This window comes from Notolepis coatsorum (assembly GCF_963971535.1).
Source record: "Notolepis coatsorum genome assembly, chromosome: 19".
Lineage (NCBI taxonomy): Eukaryota > Metazoa > Chordata > Actinopteri > Aulopiformes > Paralepididae > Notolepis > Notolepis coatsorum.
The window spans coordinates 79550407-79571002 of record NC_140183.1 but is presented as its reverse complement, the minus strand read 5'-3'; the positions used below and the strand labels follow the sequence as shown (position 1 = coordinate 79571002).

Below are 20596 nucleotides of genomic sequence, written 5' to 3'. Positions count from 1 at the left end.
TGAAGCAAAGGTGATATTTGATAATGGCCTTTGATATTTCCCGGTAAACTATAGCATGACATGGTTGGGATTCACAAATGTCTCGCAATCTCTAGTTTCAGATTATTCCTTTGCGCTATCTGAAAAAAATAGCTCCTGTGTAAGACTGACGATACATATTCTATTCCATTCTATTTAGGGCTTATTTTCACTGGTTGCCGACTGAGAAGAAAGCAACACGTGATATGGGTTTAATATAAAGCCTTTATTTATTTGAAAATACAGTCACCATATCCTTTCTATACTTCTTGTTAAACATAGTTATGACAGCCCGGGCTCAAAGTCCCACAATGTAACTCTGACAGCAGCAGAGAAGGTGTGCCTTTTAAAAAGGCAGATCTTGGGACAGACATTAAAGGGGGAATAGTATATAAGATTTCAACAATCTTCCTTGAATGTGTGAAACATGATTGTCAAATTTCTTTTGCAAAGAAACTAGTCTGAATAAAACAAAATTATAATAATCAGACTGCAAAATACATACAAAGACTTGGCAAAAACTATTTTCCCTAATGTGTCCCCTCGACATGTCGTCTAGAGCTCAATGCAGCTGGCTGATTGAAAACAACCGCAAACATGAAAACTGTTGGGATAAGGATGTAAAATAAGGTTTCTTTGTAACGTTTGACAATGAGAATACTAAATCGTGTCAACAAATGTATTCCTGTGTAAATGTGCTGGTAATACTACAGGTACTACTATTTTCTTGACCCTCCAATCACTTGGAAGGAGTGCTTGTAATAGGAGTATCAAGGAAAGAGGGCGGAGCTTGAGATAGGTCAATAGTGGTATAGGTGCTTCACAGCTGCTGGTCTGGTGGAATCCAACCCACTCTGTAGCTCCACAGGATCCATGTCAGGTGGGACGTGGCTAGAAGGAGGCCCCTATGAAGCTGGTTGTGTGCTGCCTTCACTCTTGCCCTTCTGCTGGCTGACAGAGTTGGCCAGGTAGCCAATCAGAGTGAGGTATTCCTGGAAGCTGACCTTGCCATCGTTGTTCTCATCCAATCCCTGCCTCATCTCCTTGATGGCAGCGGAGCTGCTTGTGTCCTGAAGGAGACAGACCGGAAGAGAGAGAGGAAGAGAAAGAGAGGGAATAATGTCAGTAGTATGATGATGGCCCCATTAAACGAAGAGCTACACACACACACACACACACACACACACACACACACACACACACACACACACACACACACACACACACACACACACACACACACACACACACACACACACACACACACACACACACACACACACACACACACACACACACACACACACACACACACACACACACACACACACACACACACACACACACACACACACACACACACACACACACACACACACACACACACACACACACACACACACACACACACACACACACACACACACACACACACACACACACACACACACACACACACACACACACACACACACACATTTCCTGAAAGGTCCTATGCACATCTCTGGTCAGCACTAGATTTAATCAATAAGTCAACATAGTCCCATGACTATTAGTGGACTAAGACGACCGATACTAATACTTATACTAACAGTACTTTGTTTTAAGTACTCACCGACACCGAGTACCGGAATGAGTATGTTGCATACTGGCAATTTTGGACAACTATTTTATTCTGTATAAAAATCATCAAATACCACTAAAATACCACTACTCAGATAACGGTGGCCTTCATTGACACAGAGCACTAGTGGTTTAGCCTGGTATCAGGCCGATACAGAGCACTAGTGGTTTAGCCTGGTATCAGGCCGATACAGAGCACTAGTGGTTTAGCCTGGTATCACGCCGATACTGGTGTCGGTATGGGTGCACCTCCACTGATGATGGTACTCACATCCATGATGTTACCAAGCTGTTTCTTCACCAGTTTCTTGAAGTCATTGTCTCCTAGAGTCTCCTTCCCATTGGCTGACTTCAGATACACCTTCACTACCGTTTGGATAGCTGCCTCCATATCTATGAGAGAGAGAGAGAAAATATATACAGTAGGGCTTTATTTTAGATACTCAAACATCACATTGATGGATTGTTAACTCCTGTACATATCTTAGAAATAACAGAATGATACCCAAAAGGAAACATGTTAATTCTTAGGTAACAGATCATGACATTCGTGTGCCTGTCTTGCTGTGAAACGTGTACAGTTGTACGTTGTCGAATATCCCGGCACCACTGTCACAGGGAAAGAAATCCCACTGTGTTTTGGCAAAGTAAAGTGTTACTGATTGGACACATTTGGACGTAAACATCCAAGAAAGGCGAGAGCGCCAATGTCAGAAGAGAAGAGACTGATGAGAGAGGAACCTGGCGTGAAGTCACTCTGAAGTAAACAGAGAGAGAGAGGAAGAGGAAGAGAGAGAGAGAGAGAGAGAGAGAGGGGGCGAGAGAGAGGGAGAGAGGGGGCGAGAGAGAGGGAGGGGGAGGGAGAGGAGAGATGGTGGGAGAGAGGGAGAGAGAGAGGGAGAGAGAAAGAGAGAGGGATGGAAGAAGAAAGAAAGGGAGGATGAGAGAGAGAGGGAGAAAGGGAGAGAGAAGGAGGGAGGGAGAGAGAGGGTTAGATAGGGAGGAAGAGAGAGAGGCTATCTGACACATTGGAAAGAAACAACCCAAAACCAGAGCAAATTGAAATGCTATTTGGCCCTAAACAGAGAGTACACAGTGGCAGAATACCTGAGCACTGTGACTGACCCAAAACTAAGAAGATCCTTGACTAGGTACAGACTCAGCGAGCACAGCCTAGCCATTGAGAAAGGCCGCCATAGGCAGACCTGGCTCCCAAGAGAAGACAGACTGTGCACCCACTGCACACAAGATGAGGTGGAAACCGAGCTCCACTTCTTAACAACCTGCCCACTATACCAAGACATCAGAGACATATACTTCCCACAAATTGCAAACACCCAAAGAGACTTTGAAAACATGGACAATAACTCAAAACTCCCATACCTACTGGGAGAAATACAAGAATGTGCAAAAACAGCAGCAAGATTTGTGAGCTGCTGTGACAAGAAAAGGACATCCAGCGGAATACAACCACCATAAAGACTGTAAAAGAAATTCCGTCTGTAATGTACTGATTTCTTTTGTTTTCTCTGTTTGATTGTTTTGTTTTGTTTTGTTTGGCTTTGGCAATGTAAACGTATGTTTCCCATGTCAATAAAGCCCATTTGAATTGAATTGAATTGAATTGAATTGAGAGGGAGGGAAGAGGGATGTGTTTCTCAGGTAAACACAATGGAAGCCATGATCTTTGACAAGGGGACACCTGATCTCCTGAAGCTAGCAGAAGGCCAAAGGTTCAGATTACTGAAGCTACAGCCTGCTGCCCGTCTGCCACACACACACACACACACACACACACACACACACACACACACACGCACACACACACACACACACACACACACACACACACACACACACACACACACACACACACACACACACACACACACACACACACACACACACACACACACAACACACACACAGCAAAGCCTGCACACAACACTGAACACAAGGCTACAAGGTGGAAAACTGCACTACATGCACATGGAACAAACTATACATACTGTAGATGAATTCATACACAAGCAGACACACAGAAGAGCAAGTATGCACGCACACACACACACACACACACACACACACACACACACACACACACACACACACACACACACACAAACTCATGCACACTCACTCTATTATTGCCATGTCCCAATGTCCAAATTGTTTGTGGCATGGAGGAGTGAGATCCCTTTGTAAAGGGGAACACCACCTAAATTAACCCTTTCACTGCCACACGGCAGAAGGTTAACCCTTTCATTGTGACAATACAGAAGGTTAGCCCTTTACTATCACACAACCGACGGCGATGCTCCATCATTAGCATCATTAGCTCCGCGGGAGCTAATGCTGCTAATGATGGAGCATCGCCGTCGGTTGTGTGATAGTAAAGGGTTAACTTTCTGTCATGTGGCAGTGAAAGGGTTAAGAATTCCAATATGTTATTTCCATTTCCAATATTTGTCAACATGAGCTACTTTCTCATAAAGCCAGAAACCAGAGAAGTCAGACTCAGACTTGTAATGTCATCAGGTATAAAGTCTGGAGCTGCTCCATAGACAATTATCCCCAAATGGGCTTTATTCTGTTGTTCTGTTCTCAGTTCTGAAACAGAAAATGTACCGATATACTCAGAGCATCCCCCTGGGTCCTCAGTGTCATATTTACCATCTTTCCCAATTAATTTTCTAAGGAGCAGCTTCAGACTTTATATCTGACGCCATCACCTAATGACTGTATACCTGATGACATCGTCTGATGACTTTATACCTGATGATGACATCGTCTGATGACTTTATACCTGACAACATCATCTGATGACTTTATACCTGACGACATCGTCTGATGACTTTATACCTGACGACATCGTCTGATGACTTTATACCTGACGACATCGTCTGATGACTTTATACCTGACGACATCATCTGATGACTTTATACCTGATGATGACATCGTCTGATGACTTTATACCTGATGATGACTTTATACCTGACGACATCGTCTGATGACTTTATACCTGATGATGACATCATCTGATGACTTCATACCTGTACATTGGAGGTGGTTGGGGGGTGGGGTGGGGGGGGATGGGTATGCGGGGGGGGGGGGGGGTAACTGTACATTGGATTATCGACGAAACCTTACTTGGTCCCAAGAAGAGGGTCTCGTGTATTACTGGGTTAGGACATTTACTGTACATTGGAGGGGGTTGGGTTAGAACATTTACAGGGGCCAGTTTCGAATTGCAGTCTCCCGTAGGTGCTCCTTGAGAGTGGTTTTAAAAGTGGGTAGTGATTCACATTCCTTTACAGCTGTGGGTAGGGCGTTCCACATTGATGTGGCATAATTGCGAAACGTGTTTAGTCCCTTGTTTGAGCCGAATCTGGGTTTAACATGATTTGTGGAGCTCCCTCTGGTGTTGTGGTCGTGGTATTCACTGACCTTTGGGAAGTATTTTGTCATGTACATGGGTACCTTATGTAGTGTATCTTGTAGACCAGGCCCATTGAAAGTTGCTGTACTCTGTCGTCTACTCTAAGGTTGTGAAAGTGGGCAGGGGTGAGGTGGGTTCTAGGAGTAAGGTCAAGCAGTAGTCTGACCAGTTTGTTTTGTGATGTTTGTAATTTAGTTTTTAGCGTCTTTGAGGTGCTTTGGTACCATGATGTGCAAGCATAGTCGTAGTACCCTTGAATGAGTGCTCCTGTCTTCAGGGTATTCTTGTTTACCAGAGAGGAGATCCGGTACAAGAATCTAGTTCGTTGGTTGACTTTTTTTATTACATTGGATGCCATTTTGTCACAGGAAAGATTTGCCTCTAGGATGGAACCTAGGTATGTAATTTCATCTTTCCTTGTGACAATATTGTCACCCACTGTAACTGAGAAGCCGTCGGCCTTGCTGAGTTTGTTATTTGAACCGAAGAGAATGGACTCTGTTTTACCCAGGTGTAATGATAGTTTGTTATCAGCGAGCCATATGCAGGCCATCTGCACCATCATCTGATGACTTTATACCTGATGACATCACCTGATGACTTTATACCTGATGACATCGTCTGATGACTTTATACCTGATGACATCGTCTGATGACTTTATACCTGATGACATCATCTGATGACTTTATACCTGATGACATCGTCTGATGACTTTATACCTGATGACATCATCTGATGACTTTATACCTGATGACATCGTCTGATGACTTTATACCTAATTATGACATCATCTGATGACTTTATACCTAATGATGACATCATCTGATGACTTTATACCTAATGACATCATCTGATGACTTTATACCTGAAAGGGTTAAATTAGCCATAGTGCTTCTCTGCACAAAGCTGAGTGGAAACTAGCGTCGGGCAGCAGCAGCAGTGTTGGTGGCCCAGTGACGGCCTCCGGTGTGACGTCCGGCTGACGTTAGTAACTCTAGAAGCAGGTAAATCTCCCATCTGAGTCACACCTCTGTGCACACACACACACACACACACACACACACACACACACACACACACACACACACACACACACACACACACACACACACACACACACACACACACACACACACACACACACACACACACACACACACACACACACACACACACACACACACACACACACACACACACACACACACACACACAGAGGACACCACCAATTAGGACTTCTCTTGCATTAACCTAATTACCGGGCGAGTGAGAGCAGAGCACGCTAATGATCAGGCACCAGATCCCTGGCTTCTGTTTCATATGCCTGTATCCTTGCAATGCCAGCACACACACACACGCACGCACGCACGCACGCACGCACGCACGCACGCACGCACACACACACACACACACACACACACACACACACACACACACACACACACACACACACACACACACACACACACACACACACACACACACACACACACACACACACACACACAGCACAGCACACACTTGTGCTCGACAGTGTTTTGGAAACTACTTTCAAGGGGCCATTCACCCAAAATAAAAATAACTTTTTCCGCCTTACCTGTAGTGCTATCTATCCATCCAGGTCGTTTTGGTGTGATTCACTTAGTTTTGGAGATATCTCGCTCTGAGACAATGGAGCTGAATGTCACTCAGCTTGTGACGCTGAAAGCACCAAAATAATACACTTGAAAAACTCAAAGTAATGTCTCAAGAAATCATGACCCGGTTGCTCAGGCTAATACACAGACCTTGTTGTGAGCAGGTTCATTAGGAACTATTTCCTACCGAAGTACACCCCCATTCATTATTATGGGGGTGTAGTTGGGTCTAAAATAGTTTATTTATTTATTTTATTTATTTATTTCGCACCATTTCAGCAAAACAGTAAAAACATTGACCATGACAGAAAGTGTATAACGGTGCTGAGTAGAGGCAAGAGACCCAGATGGGCCTATACGGGGCCTCAACTCATTAAATCATTGGATTAAAGAAAACACGCCTTTAAAGTAGTGCGTGCGTGCGTGTGTGTCGAAAAATAGTTCACAACAAGGTCTGTGTATTATCTTGAGTAACATGGTTATGGTTTCTGGAAAGAGACATTGCTTTTGACTTTTTCAAATGTATTTTGTTGGTGCTTTGAGAACCACAAGTTGAGTGTCATTCAGCTCTATTATATTGGAGTGACTGCATATATCTCTACGGCAGATATCTCCAAAACTAAGCGAATCACACCAAAACGGTCTGGGTGGATAGATATTACTCAGAGTAAGGGGGAAAATAGGTTATTTAATCATTTTGGGTGAACTTCCCCTTTAAAACTGCAGTTTAGAAAACTGCTAGCTACTTCACAGTGGAAAGTAGTTCAACTACATTAAATGGTAAATGGTGCATTTATATTGCAGCTTTTATCCAAAGCGCTTTACAATTTTGTTCCTCACATTTTACACATTCACACGGATGGCGGATGCAACCATGCACGGTGGCAACCTGCTCATCGGGAGCAGTTAGGGGTCAAGTGTCTTGCTCAAGGAGTGGGAATCGAACTGGGAACCTCTGGTTTGCCAAACGACTGCTCTAACTCCCGAGCCACTGACGTCCCAAATTAACTATTGTAAATATGTATACTTGTCAAACTCAAACTACTTTCAAAAGGTAGTTCAACTACATCCAAAGTAAATTATCACAATCTGTGTCTGGAATCTCATATTGTTACGCGCAGTGGTGCAGTGCTGGGCAACCGCGGTCAAACGGCGTTTGGGCTTCGAAGTGCGCGCATCCTATTATTATGCAAAGTCCAGGTGATAAGTGCCTAGACTTTGCATAATAATAGGATACCGTTTGGCCTCCGCCCATATTAGGACTGCACCCCTGGTTACGCGGCTGTACAAATAACTGACTGTGTGTTTGATTTAGTGACTAGGGCAAGCAGATCCTCTTAAGGAGAGGATAGGGAGCAATTGTTGAGGTGGAATCAGAAAAATGCAAAGATTCTAGGTAAATACGTACTTTGTGATTAACTACCAAAACGACTTGACCCAAAGTAGTTAACTACTGACGAAGCTACTGAGATGTGAGTGCTGTTAAAACTACCACCCAACTACTGCAAATTGTAGTTAAACTAGTAGTTAACTACTCCCCAACACTGGTGCTGCATACAGATACCCTTCCCTTCTTACTCATGTGCCTAATGAGTAACACACCAGCAAGCATCTGTCATCACCCTGCTGCTGTTCATCATTAGTTAATAGGCCGCCCAACAACTTCCCCAACAACCCTCTGGTGAGTCTAGTGAGTCTACATGATTAACACCTGCACAGACAGGAACAGACAGGCCATGTCTAGGTATCTGTGTGTAGGTGGATAGGTGTCTGTGTGCCTGTTGCGTACCGGTATGCCATATATCAAAATGACAGCTCTACCACTGTGGGACAATGATACAGGTATTATTTTGATATATGGCATAACACCGGTCCATTAGTGTCTGTTACGTCTGTGAACCAACGTGTAATGAGACAGATGGGGAAACCGAGCTGGGCCCAGTTAGAACCAGAGACAGAAGGAGGGCAGACTGGCAGACAGGTATACCTGTAGGTAGAACATTGGTAGAACGTAGGTAGAACATTGGTAGAATGCAGGTAGAACATTGGTAGAATGCAACATTGGTAGAATGCAGGTAGAACATTGGTAGAATGTAGGTAGAACATTGGTAGAATGCAGGTAGAATGCAGGTAGAACATTGGTAGAATGCAGGTAGAACATTGGTAGAATGCAGGTAGAACATTGGTAGAATGTACGTTCCGGCAGCCATCACGATATAGAGTTTGGTCAGTAACATGGGTCTCCCAGTCCCTCCGCCTTGCAGTAAACTGTGTCATTAAAAATAAATTTTCTGGTATCCCTTTCCACTTTATCCAATAGGGAGAGAGAATCCTAGATATCTTTACTTATTTCAAGAAATCTTGCCAAGCCAAATTTGCTTTCTGCACTGGTAGATAATTTTTAACTTGTTTTAAGGACACATTTGCTTAAAACTAGTTTTTATTTCTTATTTTTGTCAGGCCATTTTTGCAGTGTGGAGTTCTTTCTCCTGATTGGATAAAGTGAGAAGGGATACCAGAACATGTATTTTATGTATACTGAAGAGCAGAGGCACTGGGAGACCCATGTTACTGACCCGTGACCAGACCACATGTGATTATCAGTCCTTCCCACCAAAGTCAGGACCGGTGAAATCCGCTCAGTTTTGAGCCGTCGACTACAAACACACTGGGTCTCATTCACCAAGGACTTACGACAAAAAGGGCTTTGTCTTAGGGCCATTTGAGACCTTTTCGGGCCGATTTTGGGATTCACCAACCGTCCCAATAAAACATATATAATTAATATTATATTATAATATAGAGAAAGCCCTTTTTGTCGTACGTCTGTTGGTGAATGAGACCCACTGTCTTTACTGTCTTTTACTAGTATGTACTATGCAACTATGTCTATAGTACTATCTACTAGGGCTGACCCCGACTAGTCGAATAGTCGACTAATCCATCGAAAGGAGCCGTAATCAAATTATTATATTTTTGTATCATTCTTTCCTAAAGCAAAGAGGCCTAGTGGCTAACGCTAATGGCGCGCATACCAGCAAGGCTAACTGCCTAAGAAAACGGGCACAGAGGATTTCACCCGTCTAATAAACACACTGGACAAATATCAAGATATATCCATCAGTGGACCAATTGCATGTTTTCGCAGAGGACAAGAAGCCTTCAGTCGACTCCTTTAGACATTAAGCACCCCCCACAGCCCAAATGGAATGTTCCAAAAAAAAATTTATTTGACCTTTTTTTTTTTGCATTCAGGGGATGCAAAACATTTTGGCCAATCAAAGTCTTACTATACAAATCCTTAGTCGGGGACAGGCCTAGTCTATACTAATATGCACTCGGAGTGTAGCACTCAAATTCGGCACTGCTAGATGAACAATCCCACCTACCCTTAGCCTTACCGTTAGGTAACCAGAGGTGTACTCCTACTTACTTGTTGTACACAATTTGTAAGTTGCTTTGGATAAAAGCATCAGCTAAATGACTAAATGTAAATATGAGATATCAGATATGCAGAAAATCAAGTTGCTTCAAGTCAAGAGTTTTATTTGTCACGGCATACAAGGCATACAGTGAAATGCGGGTGGTCATGCCCACAGCGATTGTGCAATAATACAAGTAATAAAAATAAGACATAACAGGTATAATGTACATAAAGTTTAAAATGCATGGTAAAAGACATGCTAAGGTGCTGCGATAGTGCAATACAGTGTTAAGCTACGGATTAGGCACTGGGTCTTATGTACACTACTATACATACTATACTATACAATATACAGTTATACTATATATCCTTATGCTATCATGTAGGGGTGGACGGTATAAACGGTATACGGTATAAACGGTATGAATTTGCGCTACGGTATGGATTTTGACTATACCTTGTAACCGGTAGAGCAGCTCTAAAATAGCAATGACGTCATGTAACCACAGCCAGGGCTCTAAAGTGCGACTATTTCACTCGCATTTGCCCCTAAAAATAGATAGAATTAGTCATAGATAATAGATATGTGCAAACTGGAAAGTTATTTAGGAGCACAGAGGCTTCGCGCAGTGGGCGTGTCAACGCGCAATTGTCATTTCATAATAAGACACAGAGCAGAGCGGACCTTCAATTCTAGAAGCAAACTAGCTCTTCCGCCCTGCGTTTGAAGGCTGTGTGACAAGTTCTCTCGCGAGTCGCGCAGTTTCTATGTGTAATGTAAACTCTGCGACGGATCCAATGGTCTAACATGCTTTGCATCCTCGCCATTCTGGAATGCCCACGTCGCGCTAAAACCTTATGTAATGTTAACTGTCGATGTAGCCTCAGAAAGCTAACGTTAGCTGGCTCCACTCCTAGCAGCCTGTTGATGTACTAGCCTCAGCAAGTTAACGTTAGCTCCACTCTAGCAGCCTGTCTCTCTCACTCTGTCTCCCCCATCCCTCTCTCTCTCTCTCTCTCTCTCTCTCTCTCTCTCTCTCTCTCTCTCTCTCTCTCTCTCTCTCTCTCTCTCTCTCTCTCTCTCTCTCTCTCTGCTAACAATCCTGATTCGATTCTTGAACCTATTTCATTAAAAAGGAAGATATTGATGGACATTAGCTATAGTATAGCTCAGCAACTGTAACAGAATAATTTTATAATTTTTGATTATTTACATTTTAAGTTAACCCTTTCATCGCCCTGCTTAAATTCATAATTTACCATCCTCCGCCAGCCCTATTTAATATGGAGAAGTTCCCCTTCTTTGCAGGGCTATAACTTTTTAAATTGTATTGCTAAATTGACATTACTATGGCCCATTCAACGTCCTATATCTATTGTTCAGGGTGTAGCAACGTTATACTTTTTCATTCACATATTCATACTAAAATACGGTCTAAAGTATAAGTATGTTTTTATCGTTTTCTGCAGCTTTCTCCAGAACGTGATTTATAGCCCCAAATGCATTATATTGATGATCAAATACAGTTTGATAGCAATCTGCGCGAGATAAAAAATGTCAAATGGACGTGCTTCTAGAAGTTACTACTTATGATCTGATGTTGACCGGATGGGGGGGGGGGGGGGGGGGGTCGTTTATAATTCCGTGGCCAACGTTATATGATTAATCTAGTGTGGGTGATATGATCATTAGAGCAGTTAGTATCGAACACGTTAGAAAATAACGTTGAATCTTACCGTAGCTTCCTCATAGCGTTGGGCGATGAGCGTGGAACAGAAATTGTCCTATTATGGGATGTAGAAATATGCTATCCATTTCCAGGTTGTATAATAGTATATACGTCCAAATCATGTTGTTTATCGAGTTATTTGCAACCGATCGATGTCCAGTGTATCAAGATGGAGTCCCGCTAACGATAGCGAGTGCCCGGACGAAATATGGGCGAGCACCACTTCCGGCACATCACTTCCTGTTTGGGCGAGCCGCCGATCAGCCACCAGATGGCGCTCTTGAACCGTTGGAGAGTTGAGAGGGGATCAACAGGAGATCTCAGGTCTCCGGGGGAGAAATATGATTTCGATCACAGATTTTTGAAATATTGATATCAAATACGTGGTACGGCGTCTTTGGCAGAATGAGCATGGCGGGGAAAGACGTCCTACAGCGTTTTTGGCAATTAAAGGGTTAACAACGACAAAACAAACGCTGTCACTGTTTACTTGTGTAAGGACATGGTTCCTTTTCAAACTGTCGATCGAAAGGGCTTTAAAGACATGGTCAAAGCACTGGATCCAAGATACGTGTTACCTGCCCGCAGACACTTGAGAAAAGGTTTTGAATTTTTCTATTGCAGTTTTGCACAATAAATGTTCTTAATAAAATACCTCTGTACTATGTGAAATATGTCCTAGTAATACAAGAGTACAGTAATAGCTGCCATACCAGTGTTTTACCCCTTGCAGAAGCATATATATAGACATTTTAAGATAAGTTAATATACCATGATATATAGTACCGTTACCGTCTATGCTTCAAATTATACCGTTATATAAATTTTTGACCATACCGTCCAGCCCTACTATCATGCTATATCCATCTATTGCTATACAAGAACCACTCCCGTTCTTTTTTTATAATTTCTTTTTTATAAAGTGACCTTTTCATTTGACATGAATCTGGGTATCACATTTTTAGTATTGGTGAAATTCTCTGCCCAATATCTGATACCAGTAGGACTGGGTATCGAAATCCGATACTTCTATGGTATCAATCGAATTGCTTCAATGCTATCGAGTATCGAAAAATGCTGTATCGACTTGACAGGGTCATTCGATACCAAATTTCAATACCTAAGTGGTTATTCTGTCTCATCAGGAGTGAGCCGATAAGCACGTTTGTTCCATGATATAACATTCCACAATCCAAAATCATCCAAAATGTAACAACGCCTCAGACTGGCTCACACACGACGTACATAACTCAGCAAAGTAAGGTATCGAAATATATATTGTTTTGGTATCGGTATTGTAAAAACTTCAAACGATACCCAGCCCTAGGTACCAGTAGCCTATCAGTATTGGTGTATCCCTAGAAAATGAGATAGAGTGAGTGAGGTATGGGTAAATGGAGTGCAGGGTATTTGTGCTGCACACGCACAAACTCAGCATAGTAGACCCCCACCTCTTTCGCTCTAGACCAGCGGTTCTCAAACTACGGTTGAAACCCAAAGTGGGGTCGTGGGTTGGGTAGGTGACAGCACATTGGCAAGTAAAAGAAATAATAATAATAAAAAGCTATATATGTATGTATTTTTTTTTAAGGTTCTGGCAACATATTTTGGCTAAATATGCCTCGTTTTATAAATGTGTATTGATAACATAGTGCTGTAATAAAATGTTCTAATAAATATGCATGATCAAGTTCAACAACGTGTGCTTTTATTTTGATATTCCTTAATTCCACGTTGAAATTACGCGATACATTAAGTGTGGGGTCGCCAAGAAAATCCTAAATAAAATGGGGTTGTGGTATAAAAAAGTTTGAGAAGCCCTGCTCTAGACTATTACCTATTAGACTATTTTGCATGTATGTTGTTGTGTGTAGTGAATTGAAACAAGCTCTTTTATTAAACCGGTACTGAAGACGAATTCCACCAGCCTGGTTGTGTGGTAATAAGAGAAGCTTGAGCTTAAAAGAACCTTCAATGCAGGGGGCTTGAAAGTCTCTGCACACCTGAATGAGTGACAGCAGGTGCGTCGGAGAAAGAACTTTGAAAGCACATGTCTCACTTACCTCTGAAATATTTATTGATTACAACGTTTGTGGACATACCTGTTGAAATTCGGACAGACCAAAACGTTGTAATCAATAAATATTTCAAGAGTAAGCGAGACAGTGACAGTGTAATGACTGAAATGCGATGAATGTTTGATTGTATCTGTGCCGTATTTCTTTTCATTTTTGTTTATGACATGTTCAATTTAGTACTATATATGTCACTTTTTTGAGTGTTTACAGGCAAGGATTTAAAGCTGGTTTATCTGACCTTACAGTCTTTAAAGCCAACCAATGGAATTTAAACAGGAGGACTGCTTTTAGGAAAACTTGGTAATGGTAATGGTAAACTCCTGTGTGGGGAGTGGGGGTCTAATGCAAATCCAAATCAGGATATCCACAAGCAAATTTGTTTGATATTTTCTTTTTAAATACCATTGAATTGGGTGTATACAAATCTGCTTGTCTGAACATTTATGAGTTATGCAGTGATAGTTATCAGAAAAGCAAACGGACCATAGTCTTATGTCTTTTCTGCATAAGGGAAACCATATCTTATGGTTGTGTTCATCGTTGTTTCCATGGACACAGTGCATAAACAAGGCTGCACAGATGCCATGAAATGGAATAATTTTTACGTTTTTCGGTTCTTATTTATAAAAGACACAAGAAAATATGGGGGGAACAATAATATATGATTATTTATTCAATATGTTAAAGGAAAATAATGTGAGTAAAGGTAGCACATGTTAGTTTACTTCCTGTTTGGGCAGAGATGCTTGACAGTGGAACGTCGTCCAACTCTCTGCGTAGGATTGTCTTCTGAGGTGTGTGACACTCAAACATATCAGACCATGATACATAACAAGGCCCAATTCAACCAACTTAGCCTCCTTGGAGCTATAATTACCCCCAGATGTCCCACTGGAAAAGAGTGCATGGCTCTCACTAACTAACGTTGACCACATTTTAAAAGAAAAAGGAAAGAAAAGGAACAGAAAGTTGGGAAATGTCAAGGTTTTAGGCAGAGACCCAAGAGTAGGTGTCGTCCATATGGCCCGTAGATCACCATTCTTCCTGCTGCTCAGGATGAGCATAGATCTGGGGTGTCACGTGACATTTCAAAGACCCGCCTGGTTCTGGACAAACTTTTGCCTATAGGTTTTACCATAAGAGTTTCTCAAGGTAGAGGGTTTAATATTGTTCCACTTATTCAATTGGTCTGACATTTGACAGGAGCAGAGTTGGGCATAATTAAATGAGATCTACGTTTTTTTACATTTCAGAAAAACTAGGAAAAAGTCATGGGTATAAATTAGAATAAGACTGTGTAGTGTGTACCTAATGTAAAACGACATTATGTCCAGGAAAGGGTTACATGCATTTGAAGACCAGTCTCAGCAAATACTGCAAAGCTGAGAGGACATTACAAAACCAAAATAGTCAAAGCAACAGACACTATTGGAATTATATGCTACTCATGATTACCTGACTTGTTTGTTTTTAACCGCTGTAGTTTTCATGTTTTGTACATTTATTCAGGAAAACAAAGATGGAGGTGTATCCTGCGATAACCAAGAATGACAAGGGATACAAACGTCAACAAAGTTGTGCTCTTAAGGAAAAAAAAGTTGTGGGATTTAAGATAAATTGGCCAAAGTCGGCTTTTCCTCCACTTAACGCCCCTGCAAAAAAAAATATACTCCTTCCAGAAGAAATACCAATGGTTAAACACTTTAGATGTTTGGGAGTTGAAGTATTCCCTACCAGTGGCGGCTGGCCACTAGGGGCGCTCGGGCGCCGACCCCCCTGGTTAACCCTGGTTAAAAGAGAGAAGAATAAGAAATGTTTTTTTTTGTTTTTTTGTTTTATAGCCCTATAAATAATATAAACATGTTTAAAATGAATAATATTTAGTCATTTTAAGTATGTTTGTGTTTCCAATGCACAATATAACGTTAATATATCAAAATAAATAATCGTTTTCCTGAACAGGAAGTGACTCACTGTCTGATAGAGAATACGTTCCGTTACCGTAGCCGCATTTCTCTTCGCCGCATTTCTCTCGGGCTAGACGCAATAGCGATTTGAGTGCGCGTGCATGCCGTGCACTGTTTCATCGCTGTATCCGTCGCAGCCAATCAGTGCGTAACGCGCTGTGCGTTGAAATATGATGTATTATGATGGAACACGGCGCGTTTTGAAGCGGTCTAAACAAGAGGCGTCTATAATTTCCGTAGCCGCATTTCTCGGAGACGCTCTCTGATTGGCCGACGCGGCGACGACAGTACTTTTCCGTAGCCGCATTTCTCGGTTTTGCTTAAAAGTGGACGATAGAACGCCAGGTAGTTTGCAGGATGTTCGATGCTGTGTGTTGTGATGCAGTCTCGAGTCTGGACAGTGGGCAGTGGATATACATCGACAACAGTCTGGGGGACAGTCAGTGGACATACACTTTATCTGGCTGGACCACGTTTCAATTAAACAAAGTGAGTTAATTCTCTCTCTCTCTCTCTCTCTCTTAGCCACTCAGCTAACGTTAGCCGCTGTTAGCCACTCAGCTAATGCTAAACTAACTCTCTCTCTCTCTCTCTCTCTCTCTCTCTCTCTCTGGAGTGGAGTTTCGTTTGGATTGAAAATACGTGGATTATGGCTTGTTCAATATCGTCTATGTTTGAATGAATGAATGAATGAAAACTTTATTAACAGATTGCAGAATGGATGGGTACAATACAGTACGGCTCAATACACACAATTGTTAAGGGGATGCAGACCAGAGAAAGACGTTTGTCTTGTTTACATCAGGGTCCCCCGTTTTCAATTCATATCGATAGTTTAATAGCTAGCCTTGGCTCGTTTAACAATATGCAAAATATGTGTACAGCCCTGTACTCATACTGAAGTTATTCTTGGTATATACTACTACACATACTAGGTCTGATTGTGTAACGAATCGATTCCACGTCGCGCTGTGTGTGAGAGAGAGAAAGAGAGAGAAGGAGAGATAGAGGGGGATACTAATTAATTCCGCCCCCCCGTGAAGAATTCCCACTGTTCCCTACCATAAGCCAAACGGTGAAGCACAATTACATAAAAATCCAAAATAAAATAAAATACGACTTTGACAGGTGGTCAAAACTTAAAAACTCAGTACAGGCACGGGTATCAATAGTTAAGATGGATGTCCTACCTAGAATCAACTTCATCAGCTCAATGCTACCGTTACCCCCTCCAGATGGTTACTGGAAAAAATTACACTCTTCCGCATACAGATTTATTTGGAATAACAAACCACCACGTATAAAAAGATCCACCGCACAGAGAAACAAAGCCGACAGAGGTATGGCATTTCCAGATTTTTTCCACTATTTTAAGGCGTACACTTTAAGACCACTGACAACCTGGTTTGATCCCCAAGCATCAGTATCCTGGAGAAATTTAGAAGTAAATATAGTAGCACCACATAGACTGCAGGACATAGTATACACCAAATTATCAATTAAGCAATGCAAACTGAAATTTGGCCCCATTATTACTCATGCGATCCGGATATGGCGTGAAACACAAAAAAAATATTCTAACCCACATAAATGGCATAATCATACTCCCTTATTCAATAACAATGCACTCCTGATTGGAAAACGACCTATAAGATTCCCTAGATGGGAAAAGCAGGGCATACACACATTAGGAGATGTTTTCAACAAACAGGGTTTTTGTAGAAATACACAAAAAATGTTATCTCACCAGTTCCACATATTATCTTTACGCACAGTTATTGTTATGTTTGAAGGCTCATGGTGTCCCATTAAGGATACCAATTGTACACCACAGATACCACAAATTCTTCTATGAAAGAGAGACATCGAGAGGTTTTGTATCAGATTTTTATCATCAATTACTAACATCCTCGTATGAAATCCTCCACCTAGACTCAGTCTGGAGGAGGGATATACCAGACCTGGGAATAAATTTTGATTGGCAAGAAGCCTGGGCAAATGTTCGACTTGCGTCACGTAACCCGGACCATCAACAAATCAATCTTAACTATATTCAATCATAGGACATACCTGACTCCTATAAGACTGAACAGAATGGGTCTTAAACAAGACTCCAGATGCACCTTATGTACAAATGGGGATGAGGGTACATTTATGCACATGTATTGGGACTGCCCACCAGTTAAGATATTCTGGAAAGAAGTGACCCAGCAATTATCAAATCTCTTAACTCTGAATATACCTGTACACCCCTCTGTATTACTGTTGAATGATGTTTTTGAGTTTGCAGTCCCTATACAGCTAAAGAGATTGGTTTTATCTGGTATTACAGCGGCTAAAAAGCTGATAGCATCACGATGGTTTCAACCGGAAAAAAATTGCCGAAAGGTCTGGATTCTTACATATCTCGATGTGATTTATCTAGAAATATCTACAGCAAGAATTTTGGGTCTCAGTGAATCCAAAATTACAATGTGGTTAGAAGTGGTGGAGAGAATAAAAGCTAGCATATGAATTGTAGTGCCTGGTTAGGAGTGAATGATAATGGATGGATTATCCAAGGGGGGGCCCGGGGGGGGGGGGGGGGGGGGGGGGGGCGGAGCGAGCGAGAGCATATGTGTATAGGGTATTAGATAGCAAGTATTAGGTGTATATCTTGTATAATACATTTATTTAAATGGTGATTGCATTGGATGTGCACTGTTAATTAATGCTTGTACAGGGAACAAACTTAACTTTTTGACTTACCAGCCATTTGGCTGGTAGATTTTAAAAGCTACCAGCCGGGCAGATTTTTTACCAGCCAAAAATTATAAATAGCTTTTTAGTATATCGCCATGTGTTATTATTAGTGCTGTCAAACGATTAAAATATTTAACTCGATTAATCGCATGATTGTCCATAGTTAACTCGCGATTAATCGCAAATTAATCGCATTTTTATTTTTAATTTATTTTTTACCTTAAACAGATCTTTTTCAAGTTCCAAGTTTTAATACTCTTATCAACATGCGAGTCAACAAATGCTTGCTTTGTGCAGCCATTTAACACAAAAGGATGACCCTCATGCATTGCAAATTTTCATCAAATTCAAAACAGAGTGATGCACAAAATAACTTAAAAGAAAATAATAATTTAAAACAATGAATAAAGTGTGCATGAAATAATAGGGGAAAGAAAACGTTAGGAACTTGTTACATTCACACACACAAGGGCTGATTAATCACACACCCCCCTCTCTCCCTCACACACACTCTCCCAGCTCTTTTTCTCTTTTGCCCCTTCCTCATCTCTCTCACCCCCCTCTCTCTCTATATCTCACACACACACACACACACACACACACACACACACACACACACACACACACACACACACACACACACACACACACACACACACACACACACACACACACACACACACACACACACACTTCAGAAACAAACATAGTATCAATGAGAGCATCAATAATACACCTGAGTGAAGTCTAGTAAAAGAATTTTTTTTTTTTTTTTTTTTTAGTTAATCTTAAAATTAGTGGCATTAATAGAATCGGGAGTTAACGCGATATTAACGCGATATATTTGACAGCCTTAGTTATTATTACTATATAATACTCTCATATGCTATTTTCAATTAATATCATAAACAACATAAGGAATATTAGCATCATTTTGAGTGGACTGAAGGAATGAGTCAGCGTTAATAGTTTTAAATGCAAATAATTTATTGAAACATAGAAGTGGGGTCGGGACACACACACACACACACACTGTTTCAACTCACCACCCCTGCATCATATTGTAGTCTGTCTTCAAACTTCCACTCCTCTCGAAACTTTTTTATATTTGAATATCAACATTATCTGTCCATCCTCAGTAATCCTCAGTTTACTATAATATACTCCTGTCCTGAGTCCTGACTAGTGACTTCGTCGTCTTTCCAAACGCACGCACGCACACACACAGGGAAGGGGAGAGTGCCCCCCCCATTTCCCTTTCCCCAGTCCACACTGTGTCTGCTGTTCTCTATGGCTCTGCGCCTCTGCCTCTGATCAGGATTAGCTTGTTAGCTTACGCTAACGTTGTAGTGATTGTAATGGTACATAAACGTTCATTTCGGGCGATGTGGGCATAAAGGAATGGCGATGGTGCAAAGCATGTAGATGCATTTGACCCGTTGTGAGAAGAAAAAAAACACCACAGACTTATTTCGGGACGTGTAGGCGCACTGCTGTGTTAACGCTGCTCTGCTTTCAGAAACACGGACTGGACGGATATTATGACTCGCGGAGTTGCTACAGGGTTTTTCAAAATAAGAGTATCATATGAACCTGAACGTTGCTAGCTGCCGGAGCCCAGATATTATGACTGGAGCTGCGCTTGGGGCGGGAAACGAGACCCGCACAGGATTTTCAAAATAAGAGTATCGATATGAACTACACGCCAGACGGCGGGCAGACCTATATTTTTAATCGCCAAACCTTAAATCTACAGGCCATTGGCGCTTGGCGGGTGGTTATTTTGTTCCCTGCTTGTATATCTAATTTTATGTTGTTATGTTTATGTTTATGTGTTTGTTTAAAAAAAAATAAAAAAAAAATATATAAAAAAAAAAGAATTGTGCTCTTGTGATTGGTTAAAGATTGGCGAGGCTTATGGGTACGGTAGTTTTAC

The 20596-nt window shown here is 41.6% G+C and overlaps 1 protein-coding gene across 1 annotated transcript in view; it reads right to left on the bottom strand.

The window, feature by feature from the left end:
• Window positions 1-225: 225 nt before the first annotated feature.
• Window positions 226-20596, bottom strand: part of LOC311246222 (protein S100-A16) — a 21643-nt gene continuing 1272 nt past the window's right edge. The window contains exons 2-3 of the mRNA XM_084336344.1: window positions 1913-2034; window positions 226-1088 (exon numbers count right to left, since the gene is read on the bottom strand). Of these exons, the coding sequence (XP_084192470.1) occupies window positions 924-1088; window positions 1913-2032 (285 nt within the window). The 5' untranslated portion in view covers window positions 2033-2034 and the 3' untranslated portion in view covers window positions 226-923. The remainder of the gene's footprint in view (window positions 1089-1912; window positions 2035-20596) is intronic.